The sequence below is a fragment of the Sciurus carolinensis genome, chromosome 2 (genome assembly GCF_902686445.1).
Source record: "Sciurus carolinensis chromosome 2, mSciCar1.2, whole genome shotgun sequence".
Lineage (NCBI taxonomy): Eukaryota > Metazoa > Chordata > Mammalia > Rodentia > Sciuridae > Sciurus > Sciurus carolinensis.
The window spans coordinates 31,043,953-31,060,127 of record NC_062214.1 but is presented as its reverse complement, the minus strand read 5'-3'; the positions used below and the strand labels follow the sequence as shown (position 1 = coordinate 31,060,127).

Here is a 16,175-nt window from a genome sequence, read left to right as displayed (position 1 = left end):
ATACACTAGATATCTTCCAACTTTTTTTTCTTATTTTATTTTTCCAGATATATTCAATTTATTTATTTTTAAATTTATTCATTAATTTTTACAGTACTGGGATTGAACCCAGGGGCTAACTACTGCTGAGCTACATTCCCAGTTCTTTTTACTTTTTTCTTTTTTGAGACAATGTCTTGCTAAATGCTGAGAGTCTCACTAAATTGCTGAGACTGACCTTAAACTTGCAATTTTCCTGCCTTAACCTCCCCAGTTGCTGGGATTATAGGCATGTGCCATCATGCCTGGCTCCTGTCAACTTTTGATCATTCTTTAAAATAAAGAAAAAATCAAGACACAAAACAAAAAAACAACAAAGCATATCATTGTTTTCTACATGTCAGTTTTTTACTTTTAAGTGTAATTAGGCATGGTTTCATGTTTATTAACCATATCCATGTGTGTGTATACACATACACACAGATGGTCCCCAACTTACGATGGTTTGACTTAACAATATTCTAAATTTTTGATGGTGCAAAAGTGAAACTGTATTTAATTCACATTCTATACACATTCATTAGAAACCAAACTTCAAATTTTGAATTTCTGTCTTTTGCAAAATCAACAACTTATGATACTCCCTTAAGATGCTGGGCAGAGGTAGGTAGTTAGCCACAGCTCCCAACCAACCAACTGGTCCTGAGGGAAAACAACCAGTACTTTACAACATACTGTGTTGTTGCTAAGTATGATGATTGGTAGGTTAGGTGTAGTAAATGCATTTCTGACTTCCAATATTTTCAGCTTAAGGATGGATTTATCAGGGCATATCACAAATTAATGAACTTACCAGGTATATCAGGATCTGCTATACACTGAGAAGCATCTCTACAGTTTTCCTAACTGTTCATATCCTTTGCCATTTTTTTCTCTTTGATTCTTTTTCTAATGATTTTTTAAGAATTCTGTTTGTTGAAGAAAAAGTCTGTTATATGAATTCCAAGTGTTTTTCCTACTTTTGATCTTGTTATGCATTTTTTTTTGCCCATAGAATTTTATGTTTTTAGGCAGCCAACTTTAGCAAATTTTTCCTACATAATTTTTAGGCTCTTCCATTCTTAGAAAGATCTTCCCTATGCCAAGATATCCTGCTCTCTCTCTACATACTTATGTTTTAATCTAGGATTTTTATGATTTGGGTTTTTTTTACTTTGAAATCTTTAACCCATCCAGCATTCATTTTGATAAGAGAAGATGGGGAATCCAGTCTCTTTTACTCTCCTTTCCCCAAAGTGGGGAGCCGATTTCTCTAAGATCATTTGCTTAAAACTACCTTTTCCTTATAGATTTTAAATGCCCCCTTCATGTTCTATTATTAATTTTTGGATTAATTCAGTTTATTTAAAAATTGTTAGACACATTAAGCTTATCCTTCCTAGTATTTATGCAAGTATGGATTAAACATAGTAGTTGTATTTTTCAATATATGAAACTGAACAAATTCATATTTAAAATAAACATTGTCCATAGGGCATCAAAAGTGATTTTGTGCGCTAACAGCTGTTTGAGGAAATTGGTCAGAGCACTGCTATTAGTTCTCCAGATGAAAACCTCCACTTGGAAGCAGGCTGTGGGGCCTGGCAGGTAATTGGATCTGCCGCCTGAGCAGAATGCTGGTTGCCCAGTGGGCTCATTTAATGAAAATCACCCAGAGGTTCAGTGATATGATATATGCATTTTTTCTGAATAATTAAAATCTAATGAAAAGCCTTCCAAGCTTTAAAAAGTTTAAAAGTATCACTGTACTGTTTTATGCTAATTACTGGTAATACAATTTGTTGCATGTGCCCTTAAATACAAAGACAGAGTTAGGGGGCAGGTAGCTCAGGGCAAGAGGGGCAGGTAGTTCAGAGCAAGCATGCAGGCTTAGCAAGTGAGAGACTCCAGCTGGGTTCCACCCCCAGCACTGATTACCTAAAGAAATAGCCTAATGAAAGGAATAATGCTACACAAACTTAAAACACCAGTAGAAGTTCTCTTCTTTAGAGTTCTGATGTTTCTAAAAGCAGATTCATCCTCACAAAGGCCCTGATAGGTCTGAAAAGGGCCACAGATGATATCAGAGGCTGGTCACAATGTTCGTGGGATGAAGAGATGTCAGTGAATTTATCTGCAAGATGGAATCAGACAATAATGCCAAAGGCCAGAGTCTCAGTATTCTTATCTGTTAATCTTTATTAAAGGTTCACAGAGATAAATGGAAAATTCTATCCTAACCTCCTGGAGATCAAATTAAGGAGCATGATTGCAGGGAATCAAATATCTTACACTGACCTGTCACAAATACTTACTTAGAAGCAAGTAAACATGTACCATGACGTTTTACCCTAAGGTGATTCTGGCTTTTAGGCTTCCACGTTCTCTGCTCTCAGAGTCCACCTCTTGCTCGGCACTGATAGTCATGAAGAGTACACACTTTGATACTAAGATCTCCCTGTGAAATAGAAGCTGCTGATTCCCAACATGGAGATTCAATTACTTGTATTTTTTTGTCCTTTAAAAACAGTATAAAGTAACCCAGTTTCCTTCTGTTGGTAGCCATGGAGACTAATTGCAAATATTTCAGTGGCTGAATAATACTAAAAATGACAACATTCTTCAAGGGCATCTATTAATATGTTTCACATTAAAAAACAATAAAGCTAGCAACCTTAAAATTCCACTGGCGGGTGTTCAGTTATAAGTCCCACTGGTTTCACAACTATTTGGGGGCCTGTTGATTAGGAGAAAGAGGCAGATGATGCTTGTCAAAGGAAAAGCTGGAGTCTTACTTTCTTGAGTACCTCTCAAAGGCCTATTCATTTCCAATTTTCTACAATGTAGGTCTGCTTCCACTGGTGTCTCTGCCCTTCAACTTGGAAGTTTCTCACCTCTGATCCTCCCTGAACTGGTAGACTGAGTATGTCATTGCTAACATTTAAAAGGCTCCTCTCTCCATCTAAGAATCCTCAAAAGACCATCCTGAGATGGTGCACTCACTTTTAATGTACACTTTTAGGCTGCCCCATTTGCATAATCTGCTTTCTGGAAAGCTTTTGGAGCCTTAGCGCCAATTAAATCACACCTTGAGTTTCTCAAAATGTAATGGTAGCAGGTTGCCAGCTTTTGTTGTTTCCCAAAACAAATGATATAACCCTTTCTGTCAAGGTAATTTGCTTGAAGAACTGTCAAAGCAGGGATTAGTATGAGGCTTCCAATTATACTTCAAGAGAGCTCTGTGCCAGGTGATGTAATTCTACCAACAAAGTCTCAAACCAGCATTCAGGACACGACCCGCAGAGTGGAGCATCTGCCAGTGCAAGCCTGCATGGGCTATTTAAAGAGCTCCAGGCCTGGCGGACAGGGGCAGGGTGGTAGCGAGGCCCTGTTCTGGGCAAGTATTTGTAATGGAGCCCAGAATGTTGGAGACAAGGATAGGAGAGGGTTGGGGCAGGGGACTGTTCAGAGGATGACAGAGGATGCTGGCAGGCAGAAGAAAAAATAAGAGAAGGACCCTCTACTTGGGTAAAGGATTCTTTATTCTCTTCAAGCACAAACTGACAAGCCCACATGGTGTCAGGCTAGAAGATTATAACTTCACTTACACATATTTTAGTGGGTGTTTGTTTCTCACCTTTCAGATTGCAATATTGGAGACAAAGAAACCATTTTTCTTTAATTTGTGAATTTTAGTTGTTATTTTAGATGGTACAAATTTTCCTTCCATATTCCCTTAGTATTATAAAATGGAATTCTGGCTCTTAGAGAAGGGGCAAGGCAAGTGTGGTTTACTTTTTAGAACCATATTTAAAGGCCAGGCATGGTGGTGCATGCCTCAATCACAGCAACTAGGGAGGCAGAAGCAGGAGGATTGTGAGTTCAAAACCAGCTTTAGTAACTTATCAACGCCCTAAGCAACTTAGCAAGACCCTGTCCCCAATTAAAACATAAAAAGGGCTGGGGATGTGGCTCAGTGGCTAAGTGCCCTTGGGTTGAATCCCTGGTACCAGAAACAACCAACCAACCAAAACAACACCATATTTAAATCTCTATATTATTTTAGGACTTATGATCTCAAACATGTGGTCTCCATCTTACAACTTGATTTAATTTTATACTTGATTCAGTACAGAGCATTGTCCCTACATAAAACTTACCCCACTAAAGTCTGTTCTCTTAGGTTGGACTCTGCCAGGGGTAGACCCTGAGTCAAGGATTCAGATATAAGAGGTTTATTAAGGAAAGGCTCCCAGAGACACCAGTAGGTGGAGTGGGAGGAGGAGGATGGGGAAAGGGATGAAGTAGAGCAAGGGTGTGATATCCTGCAAAGTCCCAGTCTTGGCCTGATCCGGAGAAGAGAGAACTCTGGAGCATAGATTGAGGCAAGGAAGCCAGGCTTCTGACTCCTAACCCTGACAGTCAGTGGCCTTGGTCAGGGTGAGTGGTAGGTGGCAAGGGAGGTGGGGTAGCCACAGGGTTCTCCATAGAGGCCGACTGGCTTCAGGACAGGTTGCAGGGGCCAGTGTTTAACTGCAAAGCATTTAGCTGGGAGTTGGGCACACACAGCTGGCAAGAGGCCCCAAGGGTTCCAGGGAGGTGGGTACCAACAGCACTGATCACAGTGCTGCACCTACAATGCTGCCTGCTCTCACTGCCAGCACCAGTTATGGATCTTTCATCACATTCTGTTGCAAGAGGAAATAAATAATATCTTTTGAAAGTCCTGGGGTGGGCTTTTCATTATCTAGAGAAGCACTTGCCTCCCCCAGTGGGTAGAAGTGTGTGTCCCTGGAATGTCTCTGTAAGACTGAGCAGCCATCCCGGTTGAAGATGACCCGGGCCATCTGGAAACAGCGAAGGGCATACTTTTGGCTCTCCTGGTCCTCCAGTTCAGTGATTTTCTGAGACAGGCAATGGCAGACAGATGCAGAGAGTGGATTCCCAGAGACTGACGGCAGATGGCCAAACACTTCATAGAATCTATCCAGGGATTTCCGAAGTTCATCTTCCTCTTCTGTGGTCTCTGACTGGCCTTTCACAGAAGGGTCAAACCAGATGTTCTCAGAAGTCCAGGAGGCTTTCTGTTCAGTATTTGAATTACTGCTTTCTGCAAGACAAAATACATTCCAATACTGAGCACACAATAAAAAATATTGGAAAGCAAGCCAAGAGCAGATGATGTCTCTTTTCAGTTCAACACACATGCTACTCCTGGGGAACTGGCAGTGGCAGAATCAGCTGATTTCAGAATCTGTTCCTACCAGCCTCAGGCCATGCCACTTGCTTGCTCACCACAAGAGCACTTTCCTTGCATGTATCAGGGGTTCTTAACCTGGGGTTCCTGCATGGCAAGGCAGGTGGTTGTGAGCTTGGACAGGAAAGAATCATTTTTATTTTCATCAATGCCTACCTGAAATTACGCATCTCCTTCCATGATGAATGCAGGCAACAAACCACATTATTAGTAGCAATCCTTATCACTTTGTCACCAATAGATCACATATATTTTCATTTCACATTGTAATCTGTTAAAGATGTTTCGAAATATTTATTCTTATCACTATGCTACAGACTGAATTGTATTAACACAAAATTCATGTGTTAAAGCTCCAACCCCTCAAGGGATGGTATTCAGAGAGGCCTTTTAGGAGGTAATTAAGGTTCAATGAAATCATAAGGATGGGGTTCTAATCCAATGGGATTGGTGGCCTTATATGAAGAGGAGAAGGTGGAGGAAGAGGGAGGGGAAGAAGAAATAGACCAAGGAAAGACATGAGCACACAGTGAGAAGGTGGCCATCTGAAAGCCAGGAGAAGAGCCCTTGCCAGAAACCAACCATCCTGTATCCTGATCTTAGACTTCCAGCCTCTGGTACTGCTGTTTAAGCCACCTAGTTATGGAATTTTACTATGTCAGTCTAAGGAGACCAAGACACACTACTTTGAAATGATCATTTTATATCCTTCAACAGATGAATGGATAAAGACAATGGAGTTTTAGTCAACCATAAATAAAACTGAAATTATGTCATTTGCAGGAAAATGGATGGAACTAGAAACCATTATGTTAAGTGAAATAAACCAAACTCAGAAGGTCAAGGGTCATAATTTTTCTCTCATATGTAGAAGCTAGAGAGGAAAAAGGAAAAGAAAGTGGGTGTGTGGGTGGGTGGCAGTGTGGATCTCATAGAGGAGAGAGGACGAGAGGGAAAGGGAAAATACTGGGAAATTATATTGGCCAAATTACATTTTTATATTGTGTGCATGTATGAAAATGTAGCAGCAAATCCCATCACTATGTACAACTATAATGCACCAATCGAAAAAAATGTAAGCTACAGTATTTTTAGAAATTACCACAATTATTAGTCCTGATATTAGATCTTATGATTTATGCATTAACTGAAAGCATATATTCATTATAGGAGCATACATTTGTTTAAAAAATATTCCAATATTTTTTTCTTGGTTATCCTATATTCAGTATTTTACTTTATGTATTAAAAAATATTATTCTGAGAAAGAGTTGACAGGCTTCAGCAGACACTAAAGGGGTCCATGGCACAAATACTGTGCAGTCCCTCGATTAAACAGTTCTGAGCATTTACACAATTCAGATATTCTCTTTCCTGACATCCTATAATAATTCTAGAGGCTATTTATTTCTAAATTAAAATCACCATCTTTGGGCTGGGGTTATGGTTCAGTAGTAGAGTGTTTGACTAGCATGTATGAGGCACGGGGTTTGAGTCTCAGCACCACATATAAATAAATAAATAAAATAAAGGTCCATCGACAATTAAAAAAATCATTTAAAAAATCACCATCTTTGTGTTTTTTCAAAGGCACATAAAAAATAAACTGAGTCCTTTAACCATAGACAATAAGATATCAGAATGAAGCCAAATCCTAGTCTTTTATTTATCTTTCTAACCTCTCTGACCACTGTGATTCTTAACATAGGGATCTCTTAGGTCTTTTGAAACACAGGGTTTTCTTTCCTATCAATGAATTCAAGAAAAGATTTTGTACAAATAATTAATCTGCATTATACTTTGAAAAATTTTATTTATTTTTATTTTTACAGACTGCATTTTGATTCATTGTACACCAATGGAGTACAACATTTCATTTCCATGGTTTTACACAATGTAGATTCACACCATTCATGTAATCATACATGTACATAATCTGAATTATTTCATTTGCAGAGTTCCTTATGTATCTGTTTTATTCTATAACATTTTATACTTTAAATCAATATGTTATGTTTTCCCTTTTGTATAGATAAAAGCTTTCATAAAAAGCTTGGAAGTTCCTTGCTTCTGTTAATGACTATGATTAAAATATTTGTATTAACTAATGATGAAGGGTGTAGTGCTTGGTGTAGTGGGTGGAGCTTTAGAAAAAGGGAGGATTTGGAGTTTTGCCCTAGTTTTTCCAACAGATATGTCACCTTAGCCAAGTCATTCAACCTTTCTGAGTCTTAGTATTCTCATCTTCAAACCAATGTTTTACTAAATCATCTCTCTCTCTTCTAGCATGTCTATGGTAATATAAGGATCAGAGAAGTAGATAATCTGAAAAGAATGTGGAGACATGTTCTGAGACACGCACACCTGGGCAAGCATTTATGATCCAACACACATTTATAGAAAGCAAATATTAAGGCAAATTATTGCAAGTTGCTGCAAGACAACTTACAGAGCAAAGGATGGCAATATGGTTTGGATCTGGACTGATATACTTCTCGATATCAAACAACTGAAAAGTAAACACAGGACATACAAAGATACATAATAATGTGATGACATTAACTGGAACAGTGTGGGTTCAATAGATAAATGCAGTGCAAGGCCACTTGGAAACTTATCCTGAAAGAACCAAAAATCAGAGACCACAGAAACAGAGGAAGGCTAATAAAGACCAATTTGCAAAAAGAAACAAAAACTACTCTGTGACTGGTTCCAGTTCTCCTTGTTTACCAGCTGACCATGTTTCCAGCACCCTGAGACAGCCTGGAGGCAGGAAAGTGAGAACTCAGAGCTTGCCTGACAAACTACTGTGAACAAGATAGAAAGCACAGCTTTAAAAGAATTCACTAGTAAGGGATGGTATTCCCACCACGCTGGCTCCCAGAAAGCCTAAAACCATGTTGCATGCCCCTCAATCATGGAAGGAAGGGAGGAAAGAAGAGAAGAAGAAGCAAAAGGAGAAAGAGGAAGAGAAAGAGGATGTTTAGGAAACTTCCCTTGACCTTGATAGGTCTGGAGCTTCTGCCCAGTTCTCCTGCCTGTTTCTCCCAATAATCCTATTGCTGAACTGATGTGTCATGGATGGGTGGAAGGAGAGGGAGGCAGACACTGGTCTCTTGATGGTCCTAATGTCAGAGAAACAACAACTGCTTGTATTTTTCAGAAGTGCCAAGTTCATGAAAACCCAGGAAAGATTGAGCAACTACCCAAGAAAGCAAGAGACTAAAAAGAGACATGAAAACTCAATGCAGCAGGTGATTCTGAACTGGATCCTTTTCTACAAAGTACATTTTGGAACAACTGGAGCACCAGGAGTGGGGCTGGATGATTAGATGGTAGTAACGTATCACTACTAATTTCCTGATGTTGCTATTTCAATTTCATTCTGTCTGAGAGTATCTTTGTTGCATAATCAAGAGGTCAGGAGCATCAGGTTGGCAATTTACTCTCAAATAATCCATAAAAAGTTATTTGTATTGTATTTGCAAATTTTCTATGAGTTTGAGGTTGTTTTTAATAAAATTTTTTAAATTTGGAGGGATAATTGTGAAAACTTCCCTTGGTATTCTATTTTAAAATTAAACAACTTAATAGAAAAAGCCTAGGAACTTGGCAAAAAGCACTTGCCTAATGAATGGTATTGCTATTAAAGAACCAAAAAGAGAAGGGAGGGGGATAAGGGCCCACAATAGCAGGAGGAGGTTTCCCTTGCCACCTTCTTCTCCACAGATGATCTGGCCTTAGGAAGGTAAGAAGATGGAGCCGAGAGGAGAGAGATCCCTGGAAATTCTGGGGAATTTGAAGAATTCCTGAAATTTACCCACCCAAGGTAGTCACTTATATAGAACATTCCAAATAGCCCAGCATGTCCTGGTGAGTAACTGGTCAATAATATTTTCACATAAAAGACGTCAAATATTCATGAGAGTTTCATTTTTAGATTTAATTTCATTTTAATTCTCAAATCGAGTGTCTACAAAAAAAAGCCTCAAAACTAGCTTGCCTCTTGAATTTTTCATAAAAATGTCAAGCAGAATGAAAGAAACAGCCCTTCCCCTTTCAAAAGAACAATAACATATGGTTTGAGTCATTTACTATGTCAGTCATTTACTGTATCAGTTCTTTCTAACGCTGCCTCCGGTCCATTTTAACCTTTGATTCCCTTTAAAACTGTGCTTTACTATAGCTACAAAGCCCTCTCTCTAGTCATATGGCTGTTGTGGTCTTTCAGATGTCACTGCTTCTTTGTCAGCGAGTGAAGTTCATCACCTATCCCTTCCTGATACAATTGAGCATGAGGAGAAAGGTGGATCTTCCATAACCTGGTCAGTTCCTGCTCAGAGGTCCATCCTCCCAACTGTTCAAACCCCATTTTTTCCCACCTGCAAATTTTCAGGGCTCTCAATTGGCGACAGACAACTACAATAGGGAGAGTCTGGAAAAGTTTTGGTGTCAGTGATTGCAAAGTGCTGCTTGCATTGAGGGGGTTCAAGGATGTAAACATCCTGCAGTGCATAAGTCAGTCCCACACAACAGAGAAGTGGTCTTCCCCCAAATACCAATAATGTCCCCACCTCCGTTTACTCCTATCCTGAAGAGGAACACTGATGCAAAGGATGGATTTTTGGAAAGAGAAGGAAGTGAGTGCTGAGTCCCACCACACTGTAATAGACTGGCCTTGAACTCCCAAGGCAGCTTTGCCATTGCTCCTCCTTTGCTGCCCAACACCCTTATTACTGGTCCCCATTCACATTACGTGTTCTTCCCTTCTCTGATCTTGAGATAGTTTTTGTTTCCTTCTTAGCAAGGACCTCATTCCCAATGATCCTGGCATTACCTAAATTAGATGGAACTTCCCTTTCTCTTTCAACATGCTTTCCATCATGAGCAAGATTTCTTTAGAAAATAACGAGGAGAAAAGGAGGATGGCAGGGCTTGATATCACAATGCCTTTGCATGCACTGTTTCAAGGTACAGCATCCATTTGTTAATTTTCCTCTTGGGGTCGGGGGAGGGAGAATACATAGATGTTTGAGATGCTTATAAAAGTAAAAATAGTTTATGGCTTTAGGAATTACCAATGATAATTTGAATTTGGTAATGTAAGACAATCAATTAGCACAGTTGTATACTGTGAGAGATGTCATTAGCCTTCAGACACCTATATATCTAATTGGGGAATTCTTCCAGAGAACCTTCCATGGCTACATCTGTGGTTGATAAATGCACAGCAGGATTTTATCTCTGTAAAGTTTAGCCTTCAACTTTAACATGTTTCTACTAAATAGATTTGATATTTAGGATTTTGTCTACATGTATCTTTATGGATAGCCATCCACTCACCTTTTCCCCATTTCTTTTACTCGCAACAGTTCATTAGGAGAATCTGTAGTTTCAAGGCTGTAAGAGCTAAAAGAATCTAAGACTTAATTTAAAAAGCTGGGGAAGCATGACAATCTAAGGAAAGAAGGACTACGTGGTTTCTAAGTCTCTTTCTGTGCTGCTCGATGGGAATCTGCTCATTTCAGGGTGCTATCTGGCACACTCCCAAGTTCCCAGGCCTGGATGCCCTGGTTTTTCTGCTGGAGGCTCCCTGGGTTTTGTGTGGTTTTAAAAGAAAGTCCTGGGCATAAAACAAGGTGAATAGGGGTGTGGGGTGCATTTCCTGAGAGTCAAATCATTTATTAGTACACTTTGATACGCCACTCATCTTTGGGACAGAAGTTAGACTTTGGAAGCTTCAAGCTGCCCTGGACAACATTATGGGCTATGGCCCAGAGATCAGGCTCTCTGCTCTGCTACACTGCATCTTCCTACTCTGGACCTTGCTTTCTTTTCCTTCATACTCTTTTCTGTTCCTCTTACTCCTGCTACCCTACTCCATACTCCATGGAGGAAAGGATCATAGAATGAGCACAATTCAGTGCGACCTCAAGCCCAGCCCTATAAAGCTGCACGAGTGTCTAACTGGCACTCACACCTCTGACTGCATTACCACCTTGAGAAACCTGGTTTCTTTCCTGGCCCTTGAATACATTAAGCAAGCTCCCCTTTAGAATCTTCACATTTGCAGTTCCTCTGCATGCAATATGTTTTCTTCGTAAGTCTACACGATTTGTTCCCTCATCTCCTTTCAGTTTCTTTTTAGTAAACTTTCAGTATCAGTCAGAATGGGCTAAGTTATACTGCATAACAAATAAGCACCGAATCTCAGGGGTGTGAAATAACAAAGGAATAGTTACCACTACCTATAGAACTGTACCACACCACAAATGTACACATATACAAATAGATCTGTTCACCTTACCCTTAATCCAGAACCCAGTCTGAAGGAGCGGCTACTCTCCTAATTGCTCAGTGATTGTATGTAACAGAGCTAAAAGAGCACATTGAAGCAGGCAGTGTGTGAGGAAGCTCTTTACTTCTTGTTTCCTGCTATATCCTGATGGCCTAATATGATGCCTAGTACATGGCAAATACTCAGTTCATTAAAATATTTTTCCTTTTATTTGATGAGTTTCATTTTCAAAGACATAATTAACCTTTAGTATACAAAGACCTATGTATTCTATGTTTAATAAATCCAGAGCCCCATACACTAGTACATTTGTGGAATAAATAAACAAGTGAATGAAATTAAGGTTAACAAAATTCTAAATGAGACATGTAAGCCAAGAAAGTATGAGCAGTTGAATTTCTACTCCCCACATACCTACAATTCAAGGTCATTTCCACACAGCATAATGAAGGCTGATCTGGAAATATACATCTCTCTGTGCTATGCAATGCACTAGCTACTAGCCACAGGCTGCTATCCAGCACTTGCAAAGCAGTTAGTCTGAATGGAGATGCAAGCATAAAATCATATCAAATCCAAAGGATTTAACGTGAAAAAATATATACCTCAATAATTTAAAAATATTTTGCTGAAAATGTTCAATGTATTGAGTTAAATAAAATCTATTATGAAAACTTTATGTTTTTTAATGTGGCTACTAGAGATTTTAAAATTATATCAGATTGTATTTCTGTTGGACAATGGCTGGTCTACCCATTCTTTATAGTTGTGATTTAAGAAGACTGGTTCCATATTTATCTTTACTGAAGATTTTTGTTGATTCTCTTGGAGATCAGGTGATATCCTGAAGGCAGGCTGTATTAGTCTGTGTTTTTTTTTTTTTTTTTGGTGGTGCTGGGGATTGAACCCAGGGCTTTGTATTTGCGAGGCAAGCACTCTACCAACTGAGCTATATCCGCAGCCCCTATTAGTCTATTTTATGTTACTATAATGAAAATACCTGAGGGTAGGTAACTTTATAAAGAAAAGAGGTTTATTTACCTCACAGTTCTGGGGGTAAAAGGGCTCACATCAGATGATGGCCTTCTTGCTGGCAGAGGTCTAAGGTATTTCAGGGAATCACATAGCAAGAGACAGGGAGAGCCAGTGAGAGTCTCTTGTGTGTGACTTTCTTTTCAGGTCTCTCTCCCTCTTCTCATAAAGCCACCAGTATTCAATCATGGGGGCTCCTCTCTGATGACCTTGCCTAATCCCAATCACCTCCTAATGGCCTCACCTTTAAACACCATAGATGGATTTAGATTCCACCCTCTTAACCCCTCACAAATGAAGCTGAATGTCAACACACAAACCCTTGGACAAACTCAAACCATTCAAACCATAGCAAAGGCGCTGTCCCATACTGTTAGAGAAGCATGAGATGTCCACACCCAGGTGATCCGTGTTGTGTTATACTCCTCTGCCAGCTGTCCCTGCAGAACACTCCTACAAGGAAGTAAGGACCAGCTTTCTAAAGTGGCCCAGATGTCTCTGCCTTTCAGATTCAATAATTACAGACCATCTACCACCTAAGGCACAGAGTTTGGCCCAGTGATGGCTACTGATGTCCAGGAGGCAAAAGCTGAGTAAGGCCAGGATGAACAGGAAATACTGAGATGGAAAGATGAGTCATCTTCAGACAGAGGAAGGAAAGCCATGCCAGTTGGGGGAAGGCCTGAAGCAAAGATGTCCAAGAGCCTAGGGTGCATCGATCTGGCAGGGGCAGAGAATTCTTACAAGAGAGCAGATTAGGCTCTGGAGGCGTGTGTCAGGTGGAGAAGCCAGGAAGCACTTCTGATAATCAGCCAGCTTCAGCCATTCCCTACTGTAAAAGCATGCTATTATTGAGGTGACCAGTACTAACTTGGGGTACTAACTTGGAGGTTTATCCAGGACAGTCCTGGTTTATGCTTATTGTCTCAATGAGTTATTAATAGTGCCCTCTTTCACTCTGGGGGGGGGGCCCAGATTACATTATTCACAACACATGTATAAGCATCATGACACATTGATGGGCAGATACAGCTGGGTTAAAATGACATGTTCCAGCTGGGAATGTGGCTCAGTGGTACAGTGCTTGCTTAGCATGTGTGAAGCATTGAGTTCGATTCTCAGCACCACATAAAAAATGAAAAAAAAAAAAAAAGTGACATGTTCCTACCACACATCCTATGTTACTGGGTAGGGCGGGGGCGCTGAGATGGAAGCTGGAATAATCCCAGTCCATGGTGTAAATATATAAGGTGTGTACAGATTTTGCTTTTTCTGATAATCTTGGATTTGTTCTACAACTCCAAGACAATCTTCCTTTCCTTTTCCCGCTTTTCATAACTGGTATTTCTTCTAGTTCCTTGCTGCCTGAGAACCTGGTTACTACCAGTAAGTGAAGGCCCCCAGTCACTCTACCCATCTGCCCCTGGCAGCATTCCTCTTTCTGGTTTCACCTGCCTCTCCCGATTCCCTTCTGTGCAAGAGCAGCAGCGTTGGCACTCTAAGGCACCTTATAGCCTTTCTTATTAATAATAAACTTAATGATCCAAACATCAATAAGCTTAAGCTTCCTTTTTCCTGATAGCAATCCTGCCAAGCACAGTTTATACCTTTTAGAATTTGCAACTGTTCCTTTAAAGGACAAAAACCACATAGTCACAAAGAGAGGGTGTGTGGCTATCAAGATAATTTAATTCAAATTAACACTTCAAAAGGATGGATGCTTTTGTCAGGTGCTTTTGAAGCCACTGTGTCTGTCTGTACTTGTTTACATCTGAAAGCTAAAAGTGGATGAATCACCTAGAGGGAAGTGGCATATGCTGTCACCCTTCATCCTAATGACAAACAGATGCAATGCAAGAGGATGAGGTCCTCTAAGAGGCCACTGTTGAGGAATAAAATGAACGCTGGAAAAAAACAGAGATATGTATGGACAGTAAAGACCCCCCACAAATCAGGTGCCAGGATCATTTAGTGATGCCAATGGTCTGATTTATAAGTTATTTTACTTTTGCAAATTTTATATTTTCTTAAGAAATTAAAATGTTTCTTTTTCCATATTTTTGCTAGCACATTATAATCATACACAATAGTGGGATTCATTGTTACATATTTGTACATGCACACAATATAATAATATAATTTGGTCAATATTGTTCTCAAGTAAGACATAAAATGTTCTAAAAATTACAGAGAACTAAAATATCCAAGTTCAACTTCCCCCAGTTGACAATTTCCATAATGTCACATTTGCTTCAAATCTTTTTCTTACTAAGTATTTTAATTAAAATTGACTGCTCTCTTACAGATATGAATGTTTCCTTTCAGTCCATTTTTATCTATCTGCCATACAGTATTGTTTGCATATGGTGGTCATTTTAATTTTACTTTCAATACACAAAGTTTTGCATCTTGCTTTCAAGTTTTTTACTTTCCATATGCAAAGTTTTGCATCCTAGTTTTTTAAAGATAAATGTTTCCTCTTCTTTTTATTTTTTAGAAATTTATTTTACTTATTTATTTATGTAGTGCTGAGGATTGAACCCAGTGCCTCACATGTGCCTGGCAAGCACTCTACCACTGAGCCACAAACCCAGCCCCTGCATCCTGCTTTTGATACACAAATACTTGCTTCCAACTTTATAATTTTTTACTTCTAGCCTTTGTTGATAGATATGAATCTCCTTTATAGTATTCTAATATAGAAACATGCTATTATTTTTCATCCATTCTCTTGCTGATGGACATATAGTTTGCTAATTTTTCACAGTCATGAACAAAGCCTCAGTGAGCTTCCTTACACATACTTCTTTGTGCACACTTGCAAGACTTTCTCTGGAAATACATTCAGAAGTGGAATTACTGAGTCAAGGGGAATATGCATTTTTAGTTTTACTAGACCCTGCCAAACTGCTCTCCAAAGTGATTGTAGCAATTACACTCCCACCTGCAAGGTCTGGGTTTTCCTGTTTCTCCACATCTTTGCCAAACCCTGATATCGTCAGACATTTTGGATTATACTGCTTTATTTGGTTTGCGTTTCCCTGATTACTAGCATGGTTGAGCTGCTTTCCCCACACTTATGGGCCCTTTGAGTTTCCTATTCGGTGAACTGCTTATTCATATTTTGTACCATTTTTCTTTTTTTTGTTCTCTCCTTTTATCTTCTTTTTTTACTGGCATACAAAATGAATTATTAAGAAAACATTTTTGTTTGACTTTTCTTTGATTAATCTCATAAATAGATTACTCCAGTCTCATACAAGGAAGGGGATAAAAAGAATGTGAGGGAAAAATAAAGACTTCTGAGAAGATACAAGTTTGTTTTTGTTTTAATGACAAATCTGAAGCAATACATGGCTCACAGTGTCAGCTTATCACTAGCAAAAGGTGATGATATTGTGTTTCAGCTTCATTTAATACAAGAGTCAGTACCAAGCTGGATCCAAGGGCAGGGAAAACATCTGGCTCAATCAGGACTGGTTTTTCAAAGAAAACTGAGACAAGGACCAAATTTCCAGATTCACTGGATGAAGGGGCAGACAATTAAAACATAAAAAGGTCTATCTGCTC

General features: G+C 39.3%; 1 protein-coding gene across 9 annotated transcripts in view; it reads right to left on the bottom strand.

Annotated features, from left to right (window-relative positions):
• Window positions 1-243: 243 nt before the first annotated feature.
• The window catches only part of Shld1 (shieldin complex subunit 1), a 91,153-nt gene continuing 75,221 nt past the window's right edge, over window positions 244-16,175 (bottom strand). For 8 of the 9 annotated variants that reach the window (XM_047542302.1, XM_047542307.1, XM_047542303.1 and 5 more), the window contains one exon: window positions 244-5,128. In XM_047542302.1, coding sequence (XP_047398258.1) covers window positions 4,686-5,128 — 443 coding nt within the window. In that variant the 3' untranslated portion in view covers window positions 244-4,685. The remainder of the gene's footprint in view (window positions 5,129-16,175) is intronic. The other variant, XM_047542308.1, reaches the window with a different exon arrangement.